Source organism: Cetorhinus maximus, chromosome 13 (assembly GCF_964194155.1).
Source record: "Cetorhinus maximus chromosome 13, sCetMax3.hap1.1, whole genome shotgun sequence".
NCBI lineage: Eukaryota > Metazoa > Chordata > Chondrichthyes > Lamniformes > Cetorhinidae > Cetorhinus > Cetorhinus maximus.
The window spans coordinates 70,458,294-70,485,415 of record NC_135891.1 but is presented as its reverse complement, the minus strand read 5'-3'; the positions used below and the strand labels follow the sequence as shown (position 1 = coordinate 70,485,415).

The following is a 27,122-nucleotide window of genomic DNA, read 5'->3' as shown; positions in this document are numbered from 1 at the left end:
CCTCCGCACTCAAAGGATCATCCTCCGCCATTTCCGCCAACTCCAGCATGATGCCACCACCAAACACATCTTCCCTTCACCCCGCCTGGCGGCATTCCGTAGGGATCGTTCCCTCCGGGACACCCTGGTCCACTCCTCCATCACCCCCTACTCCTCAACCCCCACCTATGGCACCTCCCCATGCCCACGCAGAAGATGCAACACCTGCCCCTTCACTTCCTCTCTCCTCACCGTCCAAGGGCCCAAACATTCCTTTCAAGTGAAGCAGCATTTCACTTGCATTTCCCCTAACTTAGTCTACTGCATTCGTTGCTCCCAATGCAGTCTCCTCTACATTGGAGAGACCAAACGCAAACTGGGCGACCGCTTTGCAGAACACCTGTGGTCTGTCCGCAAGAAAGACCCAAACCTCCCTGTCGCTTGCCATTTTAACACTCCACCCTGCTCTCTTGCCCACATGTCTGTCCTTGGCTTGCTGCATTGTTCCAGTGAAGCCCAACGCAAACTGGAAGAACAGCACCTCATCTTCCGACTAGGCACTTTACAGCCTTCCGGGCTGAATATTGAATTCAACAACTTTAGATCTTAAACTCCCTCCCCCCATCCCCACCCCGTTTCTTCCCCCTCCCTTTTGTTTTTTTCAATAATTTATATAGATTCTTCTTTTCCCACCTATTTCCATTATTTTAAAATCTACAACTAATACCTTGTCAGTCTTTCCACCCCACCCCCACTAGAGCTGTACCTTGAGTGTCCTGCCATCCATTCTTAATTAGCACATTTTCTTAGATAATATCACCACCTTCAACACCTCTTTGATCCTTTTGTCTGTGACATCTTTTGATTATCTGCTCCTATCACTGCTTGCTTGTCCCTACAACCACCACCCCCCTCAACTTCTCCCCCCCACCCACCTTAAACCAGCTTATATTTCACCCCTCTCCTAACTATACTCAGTTCTGCTGAAGGGTCATGAGGACTCGAAACGTCAACTCTTTTCTTCTCCGCCGATGCTGCCAGACCTGCTGAGTTTTTCCAGGTAATTCTGTTTTTGTTTTGGATTTCCAGCATCTGCAGTAGTTTTTTGTTTTTATTCTCCTGACTGGCCCATCATACCCCCTGACCCACCATCGTAGCCTTGATCTGACCATCGTATCCCCAAATCAGCCATTGTACTGCTTGACCCGGCCATCGTATCCCTTTACATAGCCATCGTATCTCCTGACCCAGTCATCGTATCCTTTGACCGGCTATCGTGTCTATTGACCGGCCATCATATCCCTTGACCAGGCCATCGTTCCCCTGACTTGGCATCATAACCCCTGAGCCTGCCGTCGTAACCACGGCCTGGCCATCATGTAGCCTGGCCCAGCCATCATATCCTCAGACCCGGACTCTGTTTCCCTGACCCGGCCATCATATAGCCTGACCCGCCATTGTTCCCCTGATTCAACCATCGCTACCCAGATGTCCCCAGCGTTCCCATAGTTCCCTAACTCAACCATCATTCTCCTAATCGCCCCATCGTATCCCCTGATCCACCATCATAGCCCTGATCTGGCGACTGTGTCCACAAACTGGCCATTATATCGCTTGACCCAGCCATCCAATCCCTTGACCCGGCCATCGTATTCCCTGACACGGCTATTGTGTTCCTTGACCCAGCCATCATATTCTCTGACACCGTCATTGTATTCCCGACCCGGCCATTGTATCCCCTGACCTGGCCATCATTCCCCTGGTTTCCTGACCCGGCCATCATATCCCCTGACCCCGCCATTGCATCCCTTGACCTGTTCATCGTATCCCCAGCCCGACCATCATATCCCCTGACTCCGCCATCGTATCCCCGTCGTCAATTGTATCCCTCATTCCACCATCGTTTCCCCTGACCTGTCTATCGTTTCCCCAGACCCGTCCATCATTTCCCTGACCCGGACATTGTTTCCCTGACCCGGCCCTCATATAGCCTGACCTGCCATTGTTCCCCTGATTCAGCCATTACTACCCTCACCCGCCCAGCGTTCCCATGGTTCCCTTACCCGACTATCATTCTCCTAGTTGGCCCATCAAATCCCCTGATCCACCATCATAGCCCTGATCTGGCCATTGTGTCCACAAACTGGCTATTGTATCGCTTGACCCAGCCATCCAATCCCTTGACCCGGCCATCGTATTCCCTGACATGGCCATCGTATTCTTTGACCCAGCCATCCTATCCCCTGACCCCGTGATTGTATTCCCAACCCGGCTATTATATCCCCTGAACCGGCCGTCATTCCCCTGGTTCCCTGACCCGGCCATTGTATCCCCGATAGTCAATTGTATCCCTAACTCCACCATCGTATCCCCTGACCCGTCCATCGTTTCCCTGACCCGGCCATCGTTTCCCTGACCCGGCCATCGTTTCCCCGCCTGGCCATCGTTTCCCCGACCCGGCCTTATATACAGTGAGCCACCATTGTTCCCAATTCGGCCATCGCTACCCTGTCCTGGCCAGCATTCCCATGGTTCCCTGACCCAGCCATCATTCTTCTGACTGGCCCATCATATCACCTGACCCACCATCGTATTTCCAAACCGGCCAAAGTATTGCTTGACCCAGCCATCGTATCCCCAACCTGGCCATCCAATCCCCTGACCCGGCCATTGTATCCCCTGACCCGGCCATTGTATCCCCTGACCCGGCCATCATATCCCCTGACCCGGCCATTGTATTTCCTGACCCCGTCGTTGTATATCTTGACCTGTCCATCGTATCCCCCGACCTGTCCATTGTATCCCTGACCCAGCCATCACTTCCTTGACCCGGCTATCGTTTCCCTGACCCGACCATCGTATACCCTGATCCATCATTGTTCCCCTGACCCAGCTATCATTTCTTTGACCCGGCCATCATATACAGTGAGCTGCCATTGTTCCCCTGATTCGGCCGTCGCTACCCTGACCTGGCCAGCATTCCCATGGCTTCCTTACCCGACCATCATTCTCCCGACTGGCCCATCATGCCCCCTGACCCGCCAACGTATCCCTGATCTGGCCATTGTATCCCCAAACCGGCCATCGTACAGATTGATCCAGCCATTGTATCACCGATCTGGCCATCCTATTCCTTGACCCAGCGATCGTATCCCCTGACCCGGCCATCGTATCCCTTGACCCGGCCATTGTATCATTTGACCCCAACATCGTATCCCCTGACCCGCCAGCGTATCCCCTGACCCGGCCATCGTATCCCCTGACCCGGCCATCGTATTCCCTGACCCGGCCATCGTATCCCGACCCAGCCATTCTATCCCAGACCTGCCCATTGTTTCTCCGACCCAGCCTGTGTTCCCATGGTTCCCTGACCCGACCACTATTCTCCTAATCGGTCAGGGAACCAGGGAAACAATGGCCAGGTCAGGGCATATGGTGGTCAGATCAGGGAACCGGGGACACGATTGCTGGGTCAGGAGATATGATGGCCAGGACAGAGGATACAATGGCTGGGTGAAGGGATAGGATGGCCGCCTTGTGGATACAATGGCCAGGTCAGGGATATGATGACCAGATTATGGATATGATGGCCAGATCAGGGTACGATGGCAGGTCAAAGAAGAGATAGCTGGTTCAGTGCATACAGTGGCCGGCTCAGGTCGGGTATGGGAACCAAGGGAGCAACGGCCGGGTCAGGGTATATGATGGCTGGTTCAAGGAAGTGATGGCCAGTTCAGTGGATACAATGGCTGGGTCAGGCAAGAGGTGGCTGGTTCAATGGATACGATGGCCGGGTCAAGGAATACGATGGCCGGGTCAGGGGATACGATGGCTGGGTCAAGCGATACGATGTCCTATTTGGGGATACGATGGCCAGATCAAGGCTACATATCCTCTGATCCGGCCATCATCTCCCCTGACCCGGCCATCGTATCCCTTGACCTGTCCATCATATGCCAGACCCGGCTGTTGTATCCCCTGACCCGTCCACTGTTTCCCTGACTCGGCCAGCATGCCCCTGGTTCTCTGATCCAATCATCATATCTGCTGACCCGGCCATCGTATCCCTGGTTCCCTGACCCGGCCATCATTCCCCTGACCTGCCCATCATATCCCTGATCTGGCCTTCGTATCCCCTAATTCAACCATCATTCCCCTGACCTGGCCAACGTTCCCCTGACTCGGCCATCACTCCCCTCCAGCCATTGTTTCCCTGGTTCTCTGACCCGACCACCATTTCCTTGACCTAGCCATTGTATCCCTTGATCTGGACATCGTATCCCCTGATTCAGCCATTGCTCCCCTGACCCAGCCATCGTATCCCCTGGTTCCCTGACCCAGCCGTCATTCCCCTGACGTGTCCATCATATCCCCCTGGTACTACTGACCTGGGCACCACCCCCTTACCCAACCACTGTCCTCTTACCTTGTAATCTTGCCCTTACCATATAATCTTCCTTTGTGGCAGATGGTTCCTTTCGTAGCCAGTTGAAAGTATCTTCAACATTCCACTTCACAGTTTTCCTGACATCTGGGGTAGCATTTCTGGGGAGGAACCAGATTCAGTGAGCAGGACAGAAAGAGGCACACATTGGTTACTGACATACACAGATCTATTGACTGCACAATAGGACGAGCCAAGATCCTTCCCATGGCCTGAAAGCCTCTTTCTTTTATTATTATCTATTCCGTGTACGCCTTCAACATCTTTGGGAAAAATTCCAGTACAACTAAAAGATGTTAGCGTTTTTTTCTGGTCCATCTGTTGTCTGACATGTGCAGAAATCTATCGCCACAATTACAGGCTTCACTAGATATGAGAAATCCACTGCCTGATCAGGATGATGCATACATCCTTCTCTTTCAGGTAACATGTCACCTACATACATCCAGAAGCAAAGGATGGCAAGATATAAGGTTTAGGGTCTGCATCATCCCCTCCCCCTGCCCAAGTTTGTGCACATACCTCGTCTCATTTGGATCACTTTATTCATTTCAGCACTGTTTACAGTCGGTGTCAACTGGGAAATATCCCAGCTCTTGGTGGCATTCATACCAGAGACCTTGGTAATAGCCAGGATGGCTGCTAAATCATTAACAATGTCCTTCTCAATCAACAGTACTGTGGGTCCACTTAACTTGGCTATCAGATTACATTGTCTGCCATACAGGTCATCTGCCAATATTTCATTGGCAGATGTGCACCTACCTGGAAGCCATTTAAGCTCAAAGATACCTCATGTCTCTCCCTCCCCAAATGATAGTTACTAATCAGTCATTAGATATGTGATTGGCACAGGTTTCAGTGTTTTGCCTAATGGACAGCAGGTACCAGAAATTCTCATGATTGGCACTTTGAGCAGCACAATTTCCCAAAGAAAGTGTGAAAGCTCTGCCACAATCTCCTGTCTATGATATAATCACATCACATCAAACAATGGATCCAGCTGGGGAAAAAACACGGCTTCAGCAGCACTTGAATTCCAAATATCCATGGCCTGCTAAGAGGCCTGTAACAATATGCAGCTCACGCTAGCTTGTAATGTTCTCAGCAACCAAGTTTGGAAGGAAAGAAGCTAAAGTTGCATTGCTGCATGAGTTCACAGTTCAAATGCACGAGGTAAGAAAAGTGTCTCTGCTGAATATGTTGGGCACCAAACTGTTCATATGTAAGCTTTCATGTTTTCAGACTTGGCCTCCAAGTAACACATTCCAGCAGCTGCCATTCCAGGTCTTGAGAGTTTCCTCATTCATGATGTGTTACAAATTTGCCTTCAGCGTGGTAGAAGGATCATGCAGAGCGTATCACTGTACCCAGTTGCAAGCCTTCGAGGAAGCTCCTAAAATTAATCCTTTTTTTTCAGTGCAAGGACATTACCAGAAATGTTTTAAAAGCCTTCAGAGTTATTCGTTCATTTACTAAGAAACTGACTACTGTACACCAATACAACTAGTAAATGGCTCAGTATAATGTTTTACTGTCATTTTCAGTTATTTAAAACTGAGTTACTCACAGATGGCAAACGGAACACTGATTAAAAGTGCTTATTTTTTTGTGATAAACCCAGTTTCAGCTATATTAATAAAACTGCACCAAGCTACCACTCTTAAGTACAGCAAGGAATATTTTTAAAATAAATTTTCCTCTTAAATTATTTTCTAAAACACTGTTGAATTGCGATGGTTCATGGCAGATTTTATGTTTAGCGACAAAATTTAGAGACAATGTTTCGGTCTGTCCGCAAGCATTACCCAGACCTCCCTGTCGCTTGCCATTTCAGCACTCCACCCTGCTCTCATGCCCACATGTCTGTCCTTGGCTTGCTGCATTGTTCCAGTGAAGCTCAATGCAAACTGGAGGAACAGCACCTCATCTTTCGACTAGGCACTTTACAGCCTTCCGGACTGAATATTGAGTTCAATAATTTTAGATCATGAACTCTCTCCTCCATCCCCACCCCCTTTCCGTTTCTTCCCCCTCCTTTTTGTTTTTTCCAATAATTTATATAGATTTTTCTTTTCCCACCTATTACCATTATTTTTAAATGTATTTCTACCCATTGTTTATCTCTACCTTTTAGCCTTTTTAGTATTCCTTCTCACCACCCCACCCCCACTAGGTCTATCTGTACCTTGTTTGTCCTGCTTTCTACCCTTAATTAGCACATTCCTTTAGATAATATCACCACCTTCAACACCTCTTTGTCCTTTTGTCTGTGACATCTTTTGGTTATCTCCACCTATTACTGGCTTCTTGTCCCAACAACCCCCAGTCCCCTTAAACCAGCTTATATTTCACCCCTTTCCTATTTTTACTTAGTTCTGTTGAAGGGTCATGAGGACTCGAAACGTCAACTGTGCTCCTCTCCGCCGATGCTGCCAGACCTGCTGAGTTTTTCCAGGTATTTCTGTTTCTGTTTTTGTTATGTTTAGCGACATTTGACCAGAAACCAATGAGAAAAAGGCACTTCAAAACTAGCGTAATTTTGGTGGACTCTGAACCCAGATTGCCAATTCTGTCTAATCTGGAAACTCAAGACCATTATGTTCTGTGTTTATGATAACAACATAATAAATAAGAGTAGGAGTAAGTCATACAGCTCCTCGACTCTGCTCCACAATGCAATAAGATCATGGCTGAACTTCTACATCAACTCCACTTTTCAGCCTGATCCCTATATCCCTTAATTTCCCTACTGCGCAAAAATCTATTGATCTCAGCTGTGAATATATTCAACATATATCCACAGCTCTCTCGGTAGAGAATTCCAAATATTCATGGCCCACTAAGAGGCCTGTAACAATATGCAGCACATGCTAGCTTGTAATGTTCTCAGCAACCAAGTTTGGAAGGAAAGAAGCTATAGTTGCATTGCTGCATGAGTTCACAGTTCAAATGCACAAGGTAAGAAAAGTTAATCGAACCAGTGTGTTTCCAAACCCCAGGATCATTCCTACCCAGTGACACTTACTGAAGCACATGTGGATCACTCAGCGTCTGACTTCCCATAGGCCAGGATTTTTCACTGAGCGGGTGGGCACGCACCCAACCCGCTCGAGCGCTAAATGGCATGTGATGGCATCGGGTGAGAGTCCCGACGTCATCGAGCACTTGTGCGATATTTCGGTCAGCGGGCACGCGCGGGAGTTGGCAGTGCGCCCGCTGAAAATTAAAAGGCCTATTAAGGCCGTTAACAATCCAATTAAATTAAATTTTTTGCCTCCCGTCCAATCATACAGTTGGCCGGCAGGCAAAACTGCCAGGCAGCTTTTGCATATTTTGCGAAACCTCATCCACGGGCGGGATGAGGTTTCAATCCGTCATTAAAAATTTTTTTTAAATTTCGTTCTAATTTCTTACATGTTCCTGCTCATGTGACAGAGTCACATCTTCACTTCCCCTCTGGTCCTTCATGTGACAAAGTCACATCCTTACTTCCCCTCTGGTCCTTCATGTGACAGAGTTTTAACGCCTTAAAATTCTTTATTTTTTATTTTCAAAACTGTTCATCTCCCTGAGGTACGGAGCTGCCTCAGGGAGCTTTTTGAGCATGTACCTGCACACATGTGCAAACTTGCGCGCTCACCCTCCTCACCTGCCACCCCCCCCCCCACACAGGCAGCACTGAGCGCTGCAGCACCTAGTTCATGCTGGGTGGGCCTTAATTGGCCCGCCAGTGTGGAATCGCGGTCTGGCCCCGATCGTGGGCTTCAAGACTACCCCCACCCGATGAAGGCAAAATTCTGCCCATAAAGTCTGTATGAATACTGATGCTGGGTACATCCCATAGTCTTTCATCACATCCCATAGCTTGCCTGATTTTCTGACCCTGAGAACATTCCAGTGTTTGTTTTAATATTTGACACTGAGAAATCCCAAAACCTGTCTGAATGTTTGATCTCAAGAACACCCCATAGAGAGTCTGTCTGAATAGCTAACGCTGATAATGTTCCAAAGACAATCTGTCCGAATGTCTCACCTGAGTCTGTCTGAATATCTGACATCGACAAATTCCTGAGTCTGACTACCTGACACTGAGAATTCCCAGATTTTATAGCTATTTAAAAGGGAAAAGAGCAACTAAACGGAGCAGGAGTCCTCTAGAGAGTGATCCTGGGGAATTAATTACAGGAAATGGCTGAAGCGTTGAACAGATATTTTGTGTCTGTCTTCACTGTAGAAGACACAAATAACATCCCAGAAATAATTCTAAATCAAGAAGTGAAAGTATGGGAGGCACTTAAACTAATTACAATCACCAGGGAACAGGCACTGAGAAAATTATTAGAGCTAGAGGCTGACGAGTCGTCAGAACCTAATGGACTTCATCTTAGTGTCTTAAAAGAAGTGCCTGTGGACATAGTAGATGCATTGGTTATAATTTTCCAAAATTCCCTAGATACTGGAAATGTCCCAACAGACTAGAAAATAGTAATATTCAAGAAAGGAGGGAGACAGAAAGCAGGTAACTACAGGCCAGTTAGCTTAACATTTGTCACAGGGAAAATGTTAGAATCTATTATTAAGCAGGTTATAGCAGGGCACTTAGAAAACCTTAATGCAAAGTAAGGGCTCATGGTGTAGGGGGGTAGCATTATCATGGGTAGAAGGTTGGTTAGCTAACAGGAAGCAGAGAGTAGGGATAAATGGGTCATTTTCGGGTTGGCAGGGTGTAACCAGTGGAGTGCAACAAGTATCAATGCTGGGGCCTCAACAATTTATAATCTATATAAGTGACTTGGATGAAGGGACTGAATGTATGGTTACTAAATTTGCTGATGACACAAAGATAGATAGGAAAATAAATTGTGAGGAAGACATAAAGAGTCTACAAAAGGATATAGACAGGTTAAGTGAGTGGGCAAAGAATTGCCAGATGGAGTATAATGTGGGAAAATGTGAACTCGTCCACTTTGGCAGGGAGAATAGAAAAGCAATGTATTATTTAAATGGAGAAGATTGCAAAACTCTGCAGTATAGAGGGATCTGGGTGTCCTGGTACATGATCACAAAACGTTAGTATTCAGGTATAGCAAGTGACTAGGAAGGCAAATGGAATATTTCAAAGGGAATGGAATATAAAAGTAGGGAGTTTTTGCCAAAATTGTATAGGACATGGTGAGGCCACATCCGGAGTACTGCGCATGGTTTTGGTCTCCTTACTTGAGAAAAGATGCATTAGAAGCAGTTCAGCGAAGGTTCATTCAACTGAGTCCTGGGATGAAGGAGTTACCTTTTGGGGAGAGGTTGGACAGGTTGGGTCTGTATCCATTGGAATTTAGAAGAATGGGAAATGATCTTATGGAACCATATAAGGTCCTATGGGAAATTGATAGGGGGGATGGTGAGAGGATGTTTCCCCTTGTGGGAGAGATTAGAACTAGAGATGGAGATGAGTTTTCTCTCAGAGGGTCATTGGTCTGCCCCAGAGAGCAGTGGAGATAAGGTCACTGAATATTTTTAAGGCTGAGATTCTCGATTGACAAGGGAGTCAAAGGGTATGGAAGTAGACAGGAAAATGGAGTTGAGGCCACAATCAGATCAGCCGTGGAGCTGAAATGGTGGAGCAGGCTCGAGGGGCTGAATGCCCTACTCCTGCTCCCATTTCGTATGTTCGTATGTAGTAGGTTTGAATATCTGATACTGAGAATTCCCACAGTCAGTCTGAATATCCAACATCGAGAATTCCAAGTCTGTCTAAATATCCAATGCTGAGAATTCCCCGAATCAATATGAATATCCAACATTGAGAATTCCCAGAGTCTGTCTAAATATCCAGCACTGAGAATTCCCTGAATTTGTCAAAATATCCAACACTGAGAATTCCCCGAATCTATATGAAAATCCAACACTGAGAATTCCCCGAATCTGTCTAAATATCCAACACTGAGAATTCCCGAATCTGTCTAAATATCCAATACTGAAAATTCCCCGAATCAGTCGGAATATCCAACATCAAGAACTCCCTGTGTCAGTCTGATTATCCAACACTGAGAATTCCCAGAGTCTGTCTGACTATCCAACACTGTTTTCCCAGAATCTGCCTGAATATCCAACATCGAGAATTCCCAGAACATCCGACACTGAGAAATCACAGCCTGTCTTAATATCTGACCCAGAAAGCATCGCAGAGAGTATCTGTCTGCATATGTGACCCTGAGAAATCCCAGAGTCTGAATTTATCTGACCCCACAAAATCCATGAGAGTTTGTCTAAAAGGCTGACCCTGAGAAAGGCAACGGTAGCATAATGTTCCTGTTACTGAATTAGTAGTCTAGAGGCCCAGACTGATGCTCCAGAGACATAAGTTCAAATCTCACAAAGGTACCTGGATGAATTTACATTTAATTAATAAATCTGCCATAAAATGAGTCTCGTAATAATGATCATGATCATCAAACCCATCTGGTTCAGGAATGTCCTTCAGTGAAGGAAATCTGCAATCTTTACCCACTCTGGCCTTCATATGACTCCAAATCCACAGCCATGTGGTTGACTCTCAACTGCCCTATGAAACAGACCAGCAACCCACTGAGTTGTGACAAACTGCTACAGCACAAGAACTGTAGGTGTACCTACACCAGATGGTCAGCAGCACTTGAATAAGGCGGCTCACCACCACCTTCTCAAGGGCAATGAGAGATAGGCAATAAATGCTGAACTTGCCAGCGATGCTCACATCCCAAAAACAAATAAACAGAAAATACCTGGATTCAATCATTCGCTTTGCAGACTCAGCATATTTGAAAAGCAGTCTCCGGGCTTCCTCCCTGTACTTAATGCGAGACAATCTATAAAAGTAAGTACAAAGCTACATGTCAATTTCAGCATTCCACCATAAACGCAGAAAGCAATGCCACATTGAAAAAATTCATAACAAAGCTTGAAGCTAAATCTTTATCAATTATAGCTTGATCCTTCCAACAGATCTTCACAAAAAGGGAAGCTGTTTGGATACAAGTCCAAGTGTGGAGAGTGTTTGGCTGTCAGGGGTCTCAGTGTGGTGAGTTTTTTAATCGGGGGTCTCAGTATGGGGAGTTTTTTAATGGGAGGAGTTTTTTTACTAGGGGTGTCTCAATGAATCACAGAATCTTTACAGTGCAGAAGGAGGCCATTTGGCCCATCAACTCTGCACTGGCTCTCTGAAACAGCATTCCACTTAGTCCCACTCCCCTGCCTTATCCCAGTAACCCTGCATATTCTCTCTTTTCAGATAGCAATCCAATTCCCTTTTGAATACCTCAGTCGAACCTGCCTCCACCACCCGTTCAGGAAGTTCGTTCCAGACTTCAACCACCCTTTGGGTGGAAATTTTTTTCCTCACATCACATTTACTCCTTTTGCCAATTATTTTGAATCTGTGCCCTCTAGCTCTTGATGCTCTCGAGTGGGAACAGTTTTTCACTATTTACCCTGTCCATACCCCTCAGGATCTTGAATACCTCTATCAAGTCTCCTCTCAGCCGCCTTTTCTCCAAGAAAAAGAATCCCAACCTCGCCAATCTATCTCATAGCCATAGTTCCTTATCCCGGGAATCATTATTGTGAATCTCCTCTGTACTCTCTCCAATGCCTTCACATCCTTCCTCAAGTATGGTGCCCAGAACTGGATGCAGTACTCCAGATTAGGCCTAACTAGTGTTTTATAGAAGTTTAACATGACCTCCTTACTCTTGTATTCAATGCCCCTTTTAATAAATTCTAAGGTACTAAATGCTTTATTAACTACTCTCTCATCATGCCTTGCCATCTTCAATGACCTATGTGCATATACACCAAGGTCCCTCTGTTCCTTCACCTCCTTTAGAGTCTCTCCCTTTATACTATACTGTCTCACCATATTCTTCCTGCCAAAAGGGATCACTTCACACTTCTCTGCATTGAACTTCATCTGCCACTTGTCTGCCCAATCCACCAACATGTCTATGTCCTTTTGAAGTTCAAGACTATCCTCATCACAATCGACATTTCTAATCTTTGTATCATTTGCAAATTTTGAAATCACGCCCTGCACATCACAGTCTAGGTGGGATTAGGTAGAATGCTCTTTCAGCGAGCCAGTGCAGACTCAATGGACCGAATGGCCTCCTTCTGCACTGTAAAGAATCTGTGATTAATATATATCAGGAAGGGGAATTGTCCCATCACTTACCCCTGGGAAACTCCACCAAAATCCTTCCTCCAATCTGAAAAACAACCATTTATCACTACTCTCTGTTTCCTGTCACTCAGCCAATTTCTTATCCAAGTGCCTACTTTACCTTTTATTCCATGACCTAGAATTTTACTCACAAGTCTGTTGCGTCACATTGTATCAAATGCTTTTGAAAATCCATATACACCACATCAACAGCATTTCCCTTATCAACCTTCTCCATTACCTCCTCAAAAAACTCCAGCAAGCTAGTTAAACATGATTTTCCCTTGATGAATCCATGCTGGCTTTCCTTAATTATCCTGTACTTGTCTAAGTGACGATCGATTTTATCCCGAACTATAGATTCCAAAGTTTCCCTGCCACTGAGGCTGAACTGACTGCTCTGTAATTGTCGGCATTATCCTTGCACCCCTTTTTGAACAAGGGTGTAACATTCGCAATTCTCCAGTCCTCTGGTAACACCGCTGTGTCTAAGGAAGACTGGAAGATTATCACTAGTGCCTCTGCAATTTCCACTCTCACTTACCTCAGTACCCTTGGATGCGTCTCATCCGGTCCTGGTACCTTATCTATTTTAAGTAAAGATAGCCTTTCTAACACTTCCTCTTTCTCAATTGTAAATTCTTCTAGTGTACCAGTTACTTCCTCTGTCACCTCGGCCTGGGTAGCATCCTCGTCCTTTGTAGTGACAGATGCAAAGTACTCGTTCAATACCTCCACTATTCCTTCAGCCTCCGCATTCAAGTCGCCTTTTTTGTTCCTAATCAGCCCTAATATTGCTTTTGCCACTCTTATTATTTACATGCTTGTAGAAGACTTTGGGATTCCATTTTATGTTAGCTGCCAGCCTCCTTTTCATGCTCTCTCTTTGCTTTTCTTATTAGTTTCTTCACTTCCTCTGGTCCTTCTATATTCAGCCTGATTCCCCATTGTATTTTCTACCTGACATCTGTCGTATGCGCACTTCTTTCTTTTCATCTTCACCTCTATCTCTCTCATCATCCAGGGCACTCTGGATTTATTTGTCCTACCTTTCCCATTCAAAGGAATATATACCTTGACATTGCCTGCAATACCTTTTCTTTGCAGCTTAAGGAACTTCAGGTCCGAGTTAAGGAGCTGGAGTCATAGCTGCAGACATTGCGCCACATCAGGGAGGGGGAAAGTTGCCTGGACACTTTGCTCCAGGAGGCGTTCACACCCCTCAGATTAGGTAATTCAAATTTGGTCTATGATCAGGAACAGGAGAGTGTGACCGCAGGTGAAGCAGATTTAGGGACCCAGGGGAAAGCGTTCGAGGAGCCTCGGCCCCTGCAACTGTCCAACAGTTACAAGGTTCTTGCAAGTTGTGTGGATGAGAGCAGGGATGGCAGGGAGGATGAGTCAAATGACCACGGCACCATGGTACAGGGAGTCATTCAAGTGGAGGGAGGAAATGGGAATGTAGTAGCGGTAGGGGACAGTATAATTAGGGGGATAGATATTGTTCTCTGCAGCAGTGAGCGTGAGTCCTGAAGGCTGTGTTGCCTGCCCAGTGCCAGGGTTAAGGACATCTCCCCAGGGCTGAATACAGTTACACCCCAGAGGAAAAGGTAAGCGTGACTGATAGGGAGCCACGTAGCGGGGATTTAGAAAGTTTGAGGAGGAGGCACAGGTGCATTCACTGGTCCTAACAGGTACGATGTACTTGCTACCTGTGAGGACAAGGAAAAAGACTGAAGGGAGAACAGGTAAATTGCAGACCAAGGCACCGTAGCTCAGCAGCCTGACTGGGGGTTTGATGGCAATAATAGGAAACTCTATAGTTAGACGGATAGACAGGGTCCACCGCAGCCCAGAACAAGAATCCCGAAGAGTGTGTTGCTCACCCAGTGCCAGGGTAAGGGGTAACTCATGGTGACTGGAGAGGAACTTCAAAAGGGAGGGGGGAAATCCAGTTGTCATGGTCCATGTTGGAAAAAATGACAAAGACAGGCACAGGGAGAGAGTTCTGCTGAAAGAGTGTCAGGAATTTGAACCTAAATTAAAAATCAGGATCTTGATGGTAATAACCTCTGGATTAATACCTGAGACATGTCAAATTGGCATAGGAGCAGATAGATCAGAATTAACATGGCTAAAGGGATGGTGTGGGAAAGAGGGGCTCCTTTACATGGGACACCGGCACCAGTTCTGGCACAGGAAGGAACTTTACCGATAGGATGGATTCCACCTGAACTGGGATGGGACTCGTGCCCTGGCAGAAAAGGTAAATAGGGAGATGACAAAGGCTTTAAACTGGTAAGATGTGGGGAGGGATCTCCAAGAAACGGAAGCAGCCTAAATGTAAACAAAACAGGGTGAGAGAACATAGTAAATAAGGGAGGACATTGATGGCAAGGGAATCAATGGTGGTATAGAATGGGAATCTAAAAAGATGCTTAAACATAAAGTGAGAGGAAATCCTGTTAAAAATTAGTTAAAATGTCTGTACAGAAATACACACTGTCCATAATAAAACAGGGAGCTGGAGGCAATCATGTGTTGGGAGGAACCAGACATAGTTGGGATTACAAAGACATGGGCCAGGATATTGAGGTCGGCGAGCAGGGCCGGGGCCCGCTCGCCGATGCGTAAAATGACGTGGGATGATGTCGGGCAGAAATTCCGACGTCACCCGCGTCATTTCCATTTTCAGTTTCAGGTCGGCGGGGGCGCAGCCGAATCAGCTGCGCGCCCGCCGACCTGTCAATGGCCAATTGAGGCCATTTAATAAGTAATTGAGCTAGTTAATGAACCTGCCCGTCCAACCTTAAGGTTGGCGGGCAGGCCGGGAGCCCTAGCGGGCTTCAGAAAAAGCATGAAACCTCAACCATGGGTGGGGTGAAGTTTCATGTCGGTTTTTAAAAATTTAATAAAAGTTTGAATGAAAGTTATGGACATGTCCTAACTCATGTACAGTGTCACATGAGGGGACATATCAGGGAAATTTTAATTTTGTGCATTGACCATTTTTGAATTTGGCGCCAATTTCCCTGAGGCAGCACTTAGCTTCAGTGAGATGAGTGCACTCTTTCGCGCGCACGTGCAAAAGAGTGCACTCCCGGCTGAGGGAATCCCACCCCCCCCAGCACAGGGAGTGCATAGCGATTCCTGGCAGACGTCACGATGGGAAGGCCCGCCCACATAAAATGGCAGCGCGCCCTTGATCGGAGGCGCACCTGCACGCGCCCGCTCCTGAACTCCTCCACCCCCCCCCCCCACCCCAACGCCGGGGGGAAAATTCTTCCCATGGATACAGAACGGTCAGGTCTGGGAATTAAACATTGCCGGTTATAACATATTTAGAGAAGATAGAGAAGAAAAAGGGGAGGTGAAGTAGCTGTACTTATTCATGGTAGCAGTGACAGTAGAAAAAAGGAACACAGCTATCAGCAAAACAAAAATAGAATCCATATGGACAGAGAGAAAAGAAAAAGGATCTCACTGATCAGTGTCAACTACAGACCACCTCACAGTGGAAGGGAGGGGGAGGAAGAGACATGCAGATAAATTAGGGAATTGCGTAATAATAAAAAATGAGGAAGGAAAAGAGGAACTATGAAATTAAATTAATAAGGAGCATAAAACAAAATAGTGAAATAATTTACAGGCATATCCATCAAAAAGGGCTGTATTGGGAATAGGACTATTAAGGGAAAGACAAGATAATACCACAGGAAACTACAGAGAGATGGCAGAAATATTAACTAATTATTTTGCTTTGGTTTTTACCAGGGAGATAGAACAGGCAGACATGATATTGAATGATGAGCTGAGAAATGAGATAAGTGCATTTAAAATAAAAAACAACTGGATGTAATGAATAAACGAATCAAACTCAGAGGATAAGGCCCCTGTTGGATGGATTGCATCCATGTATTTTAAAATAATCTAGGGAAGAGATAGCAGAGGCACTACTACTCATACTTAATAATTCATTAGAAAAAGGTGTAGTGCCCAAAGGCTAGCAAATAATTAATGTAATTCTAATATTTAAGAAGTGGGAACAGAACTTGCCCAGGGAATTAATTATAGACCAGTCATCTTATCATCAGTGGTAGGAAAACTAATGTAATGCCTATTGAAGGAGAGAATAGAAGAACATCTAGAAATGAGAAATAAAATAAGGCATAGAAATTATAGGCCAGTTAAGGCACAAGGGAGTTTGGCAAGGTTGGATGGTATTTATTTTAATGCAAGGAGTCTGACGAATAAGGCAGGTAAGTTGAGGGCACAAATGAACACATGGAAGTGTGATGTCATTACTGTCACAGAGACATGGTTGAGAGAGGGGCAGGATTGGCAGCTCAATATTCCAGGATATAGGGTCTTCAGCAGAGACAGGGAAGGAGGTAAAAGAGGGGGTGTCGCAATATTGATCAAGGAATCAATTACAGCAGTAAGGAGGGATGACATCTTAGAAGGCTCCTCAAATGAAGCCATATGGGTAGAACTGAAAAACAAAAAAGGAGCAATCACATTGCTGTGAGTGTACTATAGGCCCCCAAACAGTCAGAGAGAAATAGAAGAGCAGATACGTAGGCAAATTTCAGAGAAGTGTAAAAATAATAGGATAGTAATAGTGGGGGATTTCAACTTCCCCAACATTAACTGGGTTAGTCATAGTTGATAGGTTTAGAGGGAGCAGAATTCTTAAAATGCATCCAGGAGAGCTTTTTAAGTCAGTACGTAGGAGGTCCTACAAGACAGGAGGTGGTCCTGGACTTAATTTTAGGGAATGAAGCCGGGCAAGTGGTGGAGGTATCAGTGGGGAGCATTTTGCGGATAGTGATCATAGCTCCGTTATATTCAAGGTTGTTATGGAAAAGGACAAGGATGGGCCAGAAATCAGTGTTCTAAATTGGGGGAAGGCTGATTTTAATAAGATCAGATATGATTTGGCCAGAGTGGACTGGGAGCAGCTACTTTCAGGTAAATCTGCGTCAGAGCAGTGGGACTCATTCAAGAAGGAAACAGGGAGAGTACAGGGCCAACATATTCCAGTAAAGATAAAGGGTGGGACCAACAAATCCAGGAAACCCTGGATGTCGAGGGACATACAGGATTGGATAAAGAGAAAAAGGGAGGCTTATGGCAGATACCAGGGCTCAAAACACCGGAAGCCCTAGAAGAGTATAGAATGTGTAGGGGGGAAACTCTGGGGTGTGACTGTATTGAGGATAAAACTGTCCAGAAATTCCTCCGTATTTCTTATGCAGCTCTGAGCCTGAGAGATTCAAGATGGAGAGATCTCCTGCAGACATGTTTGCTCGAGGCAATGTCAATGTCCACAAACTCCCATATTCTTCAGTTCAGACACACACCTGCTCTGCCATATCTTAAACTACTCCTATTTTATTTTCTCACTGTTTTACAGAACAAGTGGCTGTTGGAGCAGCAGGCAGACCACGCTGACAATAGTTTTCTGCATTTGTCAATGGATTATTAGAATTGTTATCAGCAGGATTAAATGTTACCAAGAGAAGGAAAAGCAATGGTATAACAGTACTGAAACACAGCCAGTAAATCAGATTTGAAGCTGCTTCATGCTGCAATAACTTGCTTGAAAAATGGTGCACAGACGAACCTTTTTTTACACAAAAACAAAAATAGCTGGAAAAACTCAGCACCTGTTGGGGGTGGTGGTGATGCAGGGGTTGCTGTATGGAGCCAGGCATGTTTGGAGGTGACACTGCTAGGGAAGGCTTATATGTGAAAGGGATTTGTATGGAGGAAACTTGCTTTACTTCATTAGAAGGCATAATATTTCTCATAGCCTGTATCACAAAAGGAAATATTCGGTTACCTGATGGGAATGTCATTCATTACTTCACGAAACATAGAGGGAGAGACGATAGGATCACAATCACTGGGTAGCAATGGGTCCTTGCCTTTGTCGATCGCCTTGCGCTCCAGGAGCCAGCGATTAAAAGAGTCGCGAGGTGGGTCAATCCCTGCCAGAGCAATCAAACTGGTGTTAAGCAGGATTCACAGACCCTTCTCATATCCAACAGTTGGAAACCTTGTCTGAAGATGGAATGTTTCTACGGTTGCTATGGAAGGAGGATCAAAATTCCATTTCCTCTTAGTTCAAGCGGTACCTACTAGGCATTATATGGCAAAACCTTACCACAACTAGCCCATCATTAACTAATGCCTGAGTAAATCAAGTAGTGTAATCATAGTTCTTTAAATGAAAACAGGCGCCACACAAGCAATGAAAGATGTGAAAAGTCAGAAGAACATCTTTCCCTGACAAATTCCTTTTGTTGGTAGAGGCAGTAAAATATTCCAAAATTTGATTTTTGGTCTGTGCTGAGTTGTTTGATTAAAGTCAAGATGGCAGTGAAGGCACCACAGCTTGTCTCAATGGTAGGATGCCAATATTCCTGCTCCTTCCACTTGTTGTGCAATGAGGGGCTGGGAAGTTCACATTGGATGTTGGATGAGGACAGGGTCAGTTTGGCTGTGATACCCTCCAAAGTTAACTTGTCTATAATATTCAATGCCTAGGCCAGCACGTAAAGCAATATGTAGACTAAAAGTTACTTACAAACACCCAAAGTTCTTTACATCCAATGCAGTACTTTGGAAGTATCACTACTGTTGCAATTTAGGGAAATATAACAGTCAATTTATGCACAGCAAGCGCCCACATACAGCAACACAATAGATGACCAGGTAATCTGTTTTAGTGGTGACGAGTAATGGATATATATTGCTCAGGACCCTGGAAAAGATCTTCGCTTATTCAGGTAGTGCAACAGAATCTCTTAGGTCAACAGAGAGGGCAGATGGGGCCTCCGTTTAATGGCTCACCCAAATAAAGATATCACCAACAGTGTAGCATTCCCCCAGTACTGGATGGTCAGCTTAGATTAGGTACTCAACTCTGAACTGACAACCCTCTGGTTCAGAGGCGCAAGTGCTGCCACTGAGCTGCAGCTAACACCTTTGGACCAGAGAAAAATTTTAGCACAACGTTAAATGGGGATTGTGTTGCACAAATAGTGCAGACTAATTGCTTTTATTCTAAGTATAGGTATTGTTTGTCAAAGGGCCTAAATCCCATATGGAAAATAGAAAGAATGGGAAAATAAAGCTCTCTATACTGGAAAAAAGCCTGAAGTAGGAAACATCAATTTTTTGCTTTCTAATTATTTTTTGTGCTCATCAGGATGAGTAACATCAGTGCATGGAACAGAACATGTTTAAACCCTTGCCAGCTGTGGGGATTACCTTCTCTTTGTTGGCAGAGCTCCTGGTAGTGTTGCCTCAGTTTCACTGTCAGCTGTGCTCTTAATATCTCCACATCTGGGTGTGGTGGAAGCAGCTCGATCGGAGGGCGCTCCTTAATCACTGCATTAGTTGAAATATCAAGGTCCCAGTACACACTGCAACACAGAGATTGTAAACTGAGCTTCACATAATCCGAGGTTACAGAGTCAATTCACTGAAAATCTAGGTAAAACAAACAAGGCTGAACTCCATATAGTCCCATGTCACTACTATAATCAAACTCTCTCATTTAAACTCTGTTGATAATAGCTGTGTTTAGCTGAACCTGTACATAAATAATTTTAAAAGATCAAGTTACTGTCCCAATGCACCGTGATTCTGCCCCAATGCACCGTGATTCAGCAGTAATAATTTAAATCCAATAATTTAATCCAATGCGGTCTCCTCTGCATTGGAGAGATCAAACGCAGACTGGGTGACCGCTTTGCAGAACACCTTCGGTCTGTCCGCAAGCATGACCCAGACCTCCCTGTCGCTTGCCATTTCAACACACCACCCTGCTCTCGTGCCCACATGTCCGTCCTTGGCCTGCTGCAATGTTCCAGTGAAGCTCAACGTAAACTGGAAGAACAGCACCTCATCTTCCAACTAGGCACTCTACAGCCTTCCGGACTTAATATTGAGTTCAACAATTTCAGATCATGAACTCTCTCCTCCATCCCCACCCCCTTTCCGATCCCCCCTTTTCCAATAATGTATCTTTTTTTTTTACAACTATTTTTTTCTCTTCCCTCCTATTTTTAAATTTATTTCGATCTATTGTTTCATCTGCACCTTTTAGCCCATTTCGATCCCTTCCCCCCACCCCACATGCACTAGGGCCATCTGCCACTAGCTTGCTTCCCTTAATGTCCCCATTAGCACATCTTTTAGATAATATCACCACCGTCAACACCCCTTTGTTCTTTTGTCTATGACATTTTTGGCAGTCTCTTCTTGGCCTCCACCTATCTCTGGCCCCCTATCAAGCTCTCCTGTCCCACCCCCTTCTACTAGCTTATATTTCATCTCATTTCTATATGTCTTAGTTCTGATGAAGGGTCATACGGACTCGAAACGTCAACTGTATCCCTCTCCGCAGATGCTGTCAGACCTGCTGAGTTTTTCCAGGTATTTTTGTTTTTGTTCTAGATTCCCAGCATCCACAGTATTTTGCTTTTATTATATTATAATTTAAAAAGATCAAGTTACTGGCCCAATGCACCATGATTCTGCCCCAATGCACCATGATTCTGCACCAATGCACCGTGGTTCAGCCCCAATGCACCGTGGTTCAGCCCCAGTGCACCGTGGTTCAGCCCCAGTGCACCGTGGTTCAGCCCCAGTGCACCGTGGTTCAGCCCCAGTGCACCGTGGTTCAGCCCCAGTGCACCGTGGTTCTGCCCCAGTGCACCGTGGTTCTGCCCCAGTGCACCGTGATTCTGTCCCAATGCACCGTGGTTCAGCCCCAATGCACCGTGGTTCAGGCCCAATGCACCGTGGTTCAGCCCCAGTGCACCGTGGTTCTGCCCCAGTGCACCGTGGTTCTGCCCCAGTGCACCGTGGTTCTGCCCCAGTGCACCGTGGTTCAGCCCCAGTGCACCGTGGTTCAGCCCCAGTGCACCGTGGTTCAGCCCCAGTGCACCGTGGTTCAGCCCCAGTGCACCGTGGTTCAGCCCCAGTGCACCGTGGTTCAGCCCCAGTGCACCGTGATTCTGTCCCAATGCACCGTGGTTCAGCCCCAATGCACCGTGGTTCAGCCCCAGTGCAATGTGGTTCTGCCCCAGTGCACCGTGGTTCAGCCCCAGTGCACCGTGGTTCAGCCCCAGTGCTCCGTGGTTCAGTCCCAGTGCTCCGTGGTTCAGCCCCAGTGCACCGCGGTTCTGCCCCAGTGCACCGCGGTTCTGCCCCAGTGCTCCGTGGTCCGGCCCCAATGCACCGTGGTTCAGCCCCAATGCACCGTGGTTTAGCCCCAGTGCACCGTGGTTCTGCCCTAGCACACCGTGGTTCAGCCCCAGTGCTCCGTGGTTCAGCCCCAATGCACCGTGGTTCAGCCCCATGTCACCGTGGTTCAGCCCCAACGCACCGTGGTTCAGCAGCCTTTATGCAACTTCCCACTCACATCTGAGAACTGTTTTCTTTTGCACCATCTGACATAACCAGTCTTAAATACAGGTTCCTCATCCGTTGAATGAATTCAACCTTCACTAGAGTTGCCAACTCTGGATGGCCATATTCCTGGAGGTTTCATCACATGACCTCCCACCTCTAACTGCACCAAATCATCAACAGTAAATTTCCCATCTTCAACACGTTTATTATGAGAGCTGAGCTTGGGCTTCACTCTGCAGGGTGACCTGAAATGGCATCTGGAACATGACCTGGAATGGGATTTAGAGTGTGGGCCTGGAATGGGATTTGGAGTGTGGCCTGGAATGAGATTTGGAGTGGCCTGGAATGGCATCTGGAACATGACCTGGAATGGGATTTGAGGTGTGATCTGGAATGGGATTTGGCATGTGACCTAGAATGGGATTTGAGGAGAGTGACCTGGAATAGAATTTGGAGAGTGATGTGGAACTGGATCTGGAGCATGGTCTGGAGTGTGCTCTGGATGAGATCTGGAGTGGGATCTAGAGTGGTCTGTGTTGGGATCTGGAGAGTATTCAGGAATTGGATCAGGATCATGCCCTAGGCAGAACAGGCACATCAAACATCGAGATATGTTAAGGGATAACCACTTTGAAATTTGGGAAACACTGGAAGCTCATGGTAGAAATGATCACTAATAAAATTCCAGGTTGGATTTGATCACTAGTGCTACTCCACTTTGGATAGGATCACTAATCCTACTCCAGTTTGAATTAGATCACTAATCCTACTTGAATTTGAATTTGATCATTAATCTTACTCCAGTTTGTATTTGATCATTAGTCCTACTCCAGTTTGGATTTGTTCACAGAATCTACTTCAGTTTGAATTTGATCATTAATCCTACTCCAGTTTGCATTTGATCATAAATTCTACCGCACTTTGGATTTGATCAATAATCCTACTTCAGTTTGGATTTCATCATTAATCCTAATCCAGTTTGGATTTGATCATTAATTCTACACGAGTTTGGATTTGAGCAGGAATCCAATTCCAGATCGAATTTGACCACTAATCCTACTCCAGTTTGGATTTGATTGTTAATCCTACTCCAGTTTGGATTTGGTCATTAATCCTACTCCAGTTAGGATTAGGTCATTAATCCTACTCCAGTTTGGATTTGGTCATTAATCCTACTCCAGTTTGGATTTGATCATTAATTCTACACGAGTTTGGATTTGATCAGGAATCCAATTCCAGTTTGAATTTGATCACTAATCCTACTCAAGTTTGGATTTGATCGTTAATCTTACTCCAGTTTGTATTTGATCATTAGTCCTACTCCAGTTTGGATTTGTTTACTGTATCTACTCCAGTTTGCATTTGATCATAAATTCTACTGCACTTTGGAATTGATCATAAATTCTACTGCACTTTGGATTTGATCATTAATCCTTTTCCAGTTTGGCTTTGATCATTAAACATGTTCCAGTTTGGGTTTGTTCACTGAAGAATTAACTCCACTTTAGATTTGATCACTGAATCTATTCCAGTTTGGATTTGATCATTAATCCTACCCCAGTTTGGGTTTCATCATTAATCCTACTCCATTTTGGATTTGATCAATAATCCTACTGAAGTTTGAATTTGATCATTAATCCTAAATGAATTTGGATTTCGTCACTAATTCTACTCCAGTTTGGGTTTAGTCATTAATCCTACTGCAGTTTGGATTTGTTCACAGAATCAACTCCAGATTGAAATTGATCATTAATCCTACTCCAGTTTGGATTTGATCATTAATTCTACACGAGTTTGGATTTGAGCAGGAATCCAATGCCAGTTTGAATTTGATCACTAATCCTACTCCTGTTTGGATTTGATCGTTAATCCTACTCCCGTTTGGATTTGGTCATTAATCCTACTCCAGTTAGGATTAGGTCATTAATCCTACTCCAGTTTGGATTTGGTCATTAATCCTACTCCAGTTTGGATTTGATCATTAATCTTACTCCAGTTTGTATTTGATCATTAATCCTACTCCAGTTTGGATTTGGTCATTAATCCTACTCCAGTTGGGATAGGTCATTAATCCTACTCCAGTTTGGATTTGGTCATTAATCCTACTCCAGTTGGGATAGGTCATTAATCCTACTCCAGTTTGGATTTGGTCATTAATCCTACTCCAGTTTGGATTTGATCATTAATCCTACTCCAGTTTGCATTTGATCATAAATTCTACTGCACTTTGGATTTGATCAATAATCCTGCTTCAGTTTGGATTTCAGCATTAATCCTGCTCCAGTTTGGGTTTGATCATTAATTCTACTGCAGTTTGGATTTGATCATTAATCTTATTCCAGTTTGGATTTGATCATTAGTCCTACTCCAGTTTGGATTTGTTCACTGAATATGCTCCAGTTTGAATTTGATCATTAATCCTACTCCAGTTTGCATTTGATCATAAATTCTACTGCACTTTGGATTTGATCAATAATCCTACTTCAGTTTGGATTTGATCACTGGTTCTACTCCAGTTTGGATTTAATCACGAATTCTACTGCAGTTTGCATTTGATCATTAATCCTACTCCAGTTTGGATTTGATCACTAATTCTACCCCAGATTGGATTTGCTCACTAATCCTACTACAGGTCAGATTTGATCATTAATCCTACACCAGTTTCGATTTGATCATTAATTCTACTCCAGTTTGAATTTGATCAATCATTCTACTCCAAATTGCATTTGATCGTTAATTCTACTCCAGTTTGGATTTGCTCATTAATCCTACTCCAGGTCAGATTTGATCATTAATACTACTCCAGTTTGGATTTGGTCATTAATCCTACTCCAGTTTGGATTTGATCATTAATCCTACTAAAGTTTGAATGAGATCATTAATCTTACTTGAATTTGCACTAGGTCACTAAATCTACTCCAGTTTGGTTTAGTCATTAATCGTACTGAAGTTTGGATTTGTTCACAGAATCTACTCCAGTTTGAAATTGATCATTAATTCTACTCCAGTTTGGATTTGAGCAATGATTCTACACGAGTTTGGATTTGATCACGAATCCAATTCCAGTTTGAAATTGAGCATTAATCCTACACCAGTTTGGATTTGGTCATTAATCCTACTCCAGTTTGGATTTGATCATTAATCCTTCTCCAGTAGGGCTTTGATCATTAAACATGTTCCAGTTTGGATTTGTTCACGGAAGAATTAACTCCACTTTAGATTTGATCACTGAATCTATTCCAGTTTGGATTTCATCATTAATCCTACTCTATTTTGGATTTGATCAATAATCCTACTGAAGTTTGAATCTGATCATTAATCCTAAATGAATTTGGATTTCGTCACTAATTCTACTCCAGTTTGGGTTTAGTCATTAATCCTACTGCAGTTTGGAATTGTTCACAGAATCAACTCCAGATTGTAATTGATCATTAATCCTACTCCAGTTTGGATTTGATCGCTAATTCTACACAAGTTTGGATTTGATCAGGAATCCAATTCCAGTTTGAATTTGATCGTTAATCCTACTCCAGTTTGGATTTGGTCATTAATCCTACTCCAGTTAGGATTAGGTCATTAATCCTACTCCAATTTCGATTTGGTCATTAATCCTACTCCAGTTTGGATTTGATCATTAGTTCTACACGAGTTTGGATTTGATCAGGAATCCAATTCCAGTTTGAATTTGATCATTAATAATAAATGAATTTGGATTTCGTCACTAATTCTACTCCAGTTTGGATTTAGTCATTAATCCGACTGCAGTTTGGATTTGTTCACTAAATCTACTCCAGTTTGAATTTGATAATTAATCCTACTCCAGTTTGGATTTGATCATTAATCTTACTCCACTTTGTATTTGATCATTAGTCCTACTCCAGTTTGGATTTGTTCACTGAATCTACTCCAGTTTGCATTTGATCATAAATTCTACTGCACTTTGGAATTGATCATAAATTCTACTGCACTTTGGATTTGATCAATAATCCTACTTTAGTTTGGATTTGATCATTAATCCTCCTCCAGTTTGGAGTTGATCATTAATCCTACTCCAGTTTGGATTTGATCATTAATTCTACTGCAGTTTGGATTTGATCATTAATCCTTTTCCAGTTTGGCTTTGATCATTAAACATGTTCCAGTCTGGGTTTGTTCACTGAAGAATTAACTCCACTTTAGATTTGATCACTGAATCGATTCCAGTTTGGATTTGATCATTAATCCTACTTCAGTTTGGATTTGATCATTAATCCTACTCCAGTTTGGTTTTGATCATTAATTCTACTGCAGTTTGTATTTGATCATTAATTCTACTGCACTTTGGATTTGATCAATAATCCTGCTTCAGTTTGGATTTGATCATTTATCCTACTCCAGTTTGGATTTGATCATTAATTCTACTCCAGTTTGGATTTGATCATTAATCTTACTCCAGTTTGTATTTGATCATTAGTCCTACTCCAGTTTGGATTTGTTTACTGAATCTACTCCAGTTTGAATTTGATCATTAATCCTACTCCAGGTTGCATTTGATCATAAATTCTACTGCACTTTGGATTTGATCAATAATCCTACTTCATTTTGGATTTGATCATTAATTCTACTGCAGTTTGGATTTGATCATTAATCCATTTCCAGTTTGGCTTTGATCATTAAACATGTTCCAGTTTGGGTTTGTTCACTGAAGAATTAACTCCACTTTAGATTTGATCACTGAATCTATTCCAGTTTGGATTTGATCATTAATCCTACCCCAGTTTGGGTTTCATCATTAATCCTACTCCATTTTGGATTTGATCAATAATCCTACTGAAGTTTGAATTTGATCATTAATCCTAAATGAATTTGGATTTCGTCACTAATTCTACTCCAGTTTGGGTTTAGTTATTAATCCTACTGCAGTTTGGATTTGTTCACAGAATCAACTCCAGATTGAAATTGATCATTAATCCTACTCCAGTTTGGATTTGATCATTAATTCTACACGAGTTTGGATTTGAGCAGGAATCCAATTCCAGTTTGAATTTGATCACTAATCCTACTCCAGTTTGGATTTGATCGTTAATCCTACTC

General features: G+C 44.2%; 1 protein-coding gene across 2 annotated transcripts in view; it reads right to left on the bottom strand.

Moving 5' to 3' along the window:
• The window catches only part of pcif1 (phosphorylated CTD interacting factor 1), a 205,463-nt gene that overhangs the window by 85,317 nt on the left and 93,024 nt on the right, over positions 1-27,122 (bottom strand). For both annotated transcript variants that reach the window (XM_078555515.1, XM_078555516.1), the window contains exons 5-8: positions 19,899-20,053; positions 18,466-18,613; positions 11,188-11,271; positions 4,425-4,524 (exon numbers count right to left, since the gene is read on the bottom strand). In XM_078555515.1, the coding sequence (XP_078411641.1) occupies positions 4,425-4,524; positions 11,188-11,271; positions 18,466-18,613; positions 19,899-20,053 (487 nt within the window). The remainder of the gene's footprint in view (positions 1-4,424; positions 4,525-11,187; positions 11,272-18,465; positions 18,614-19,898; positions 20,054-27,122) is intronic.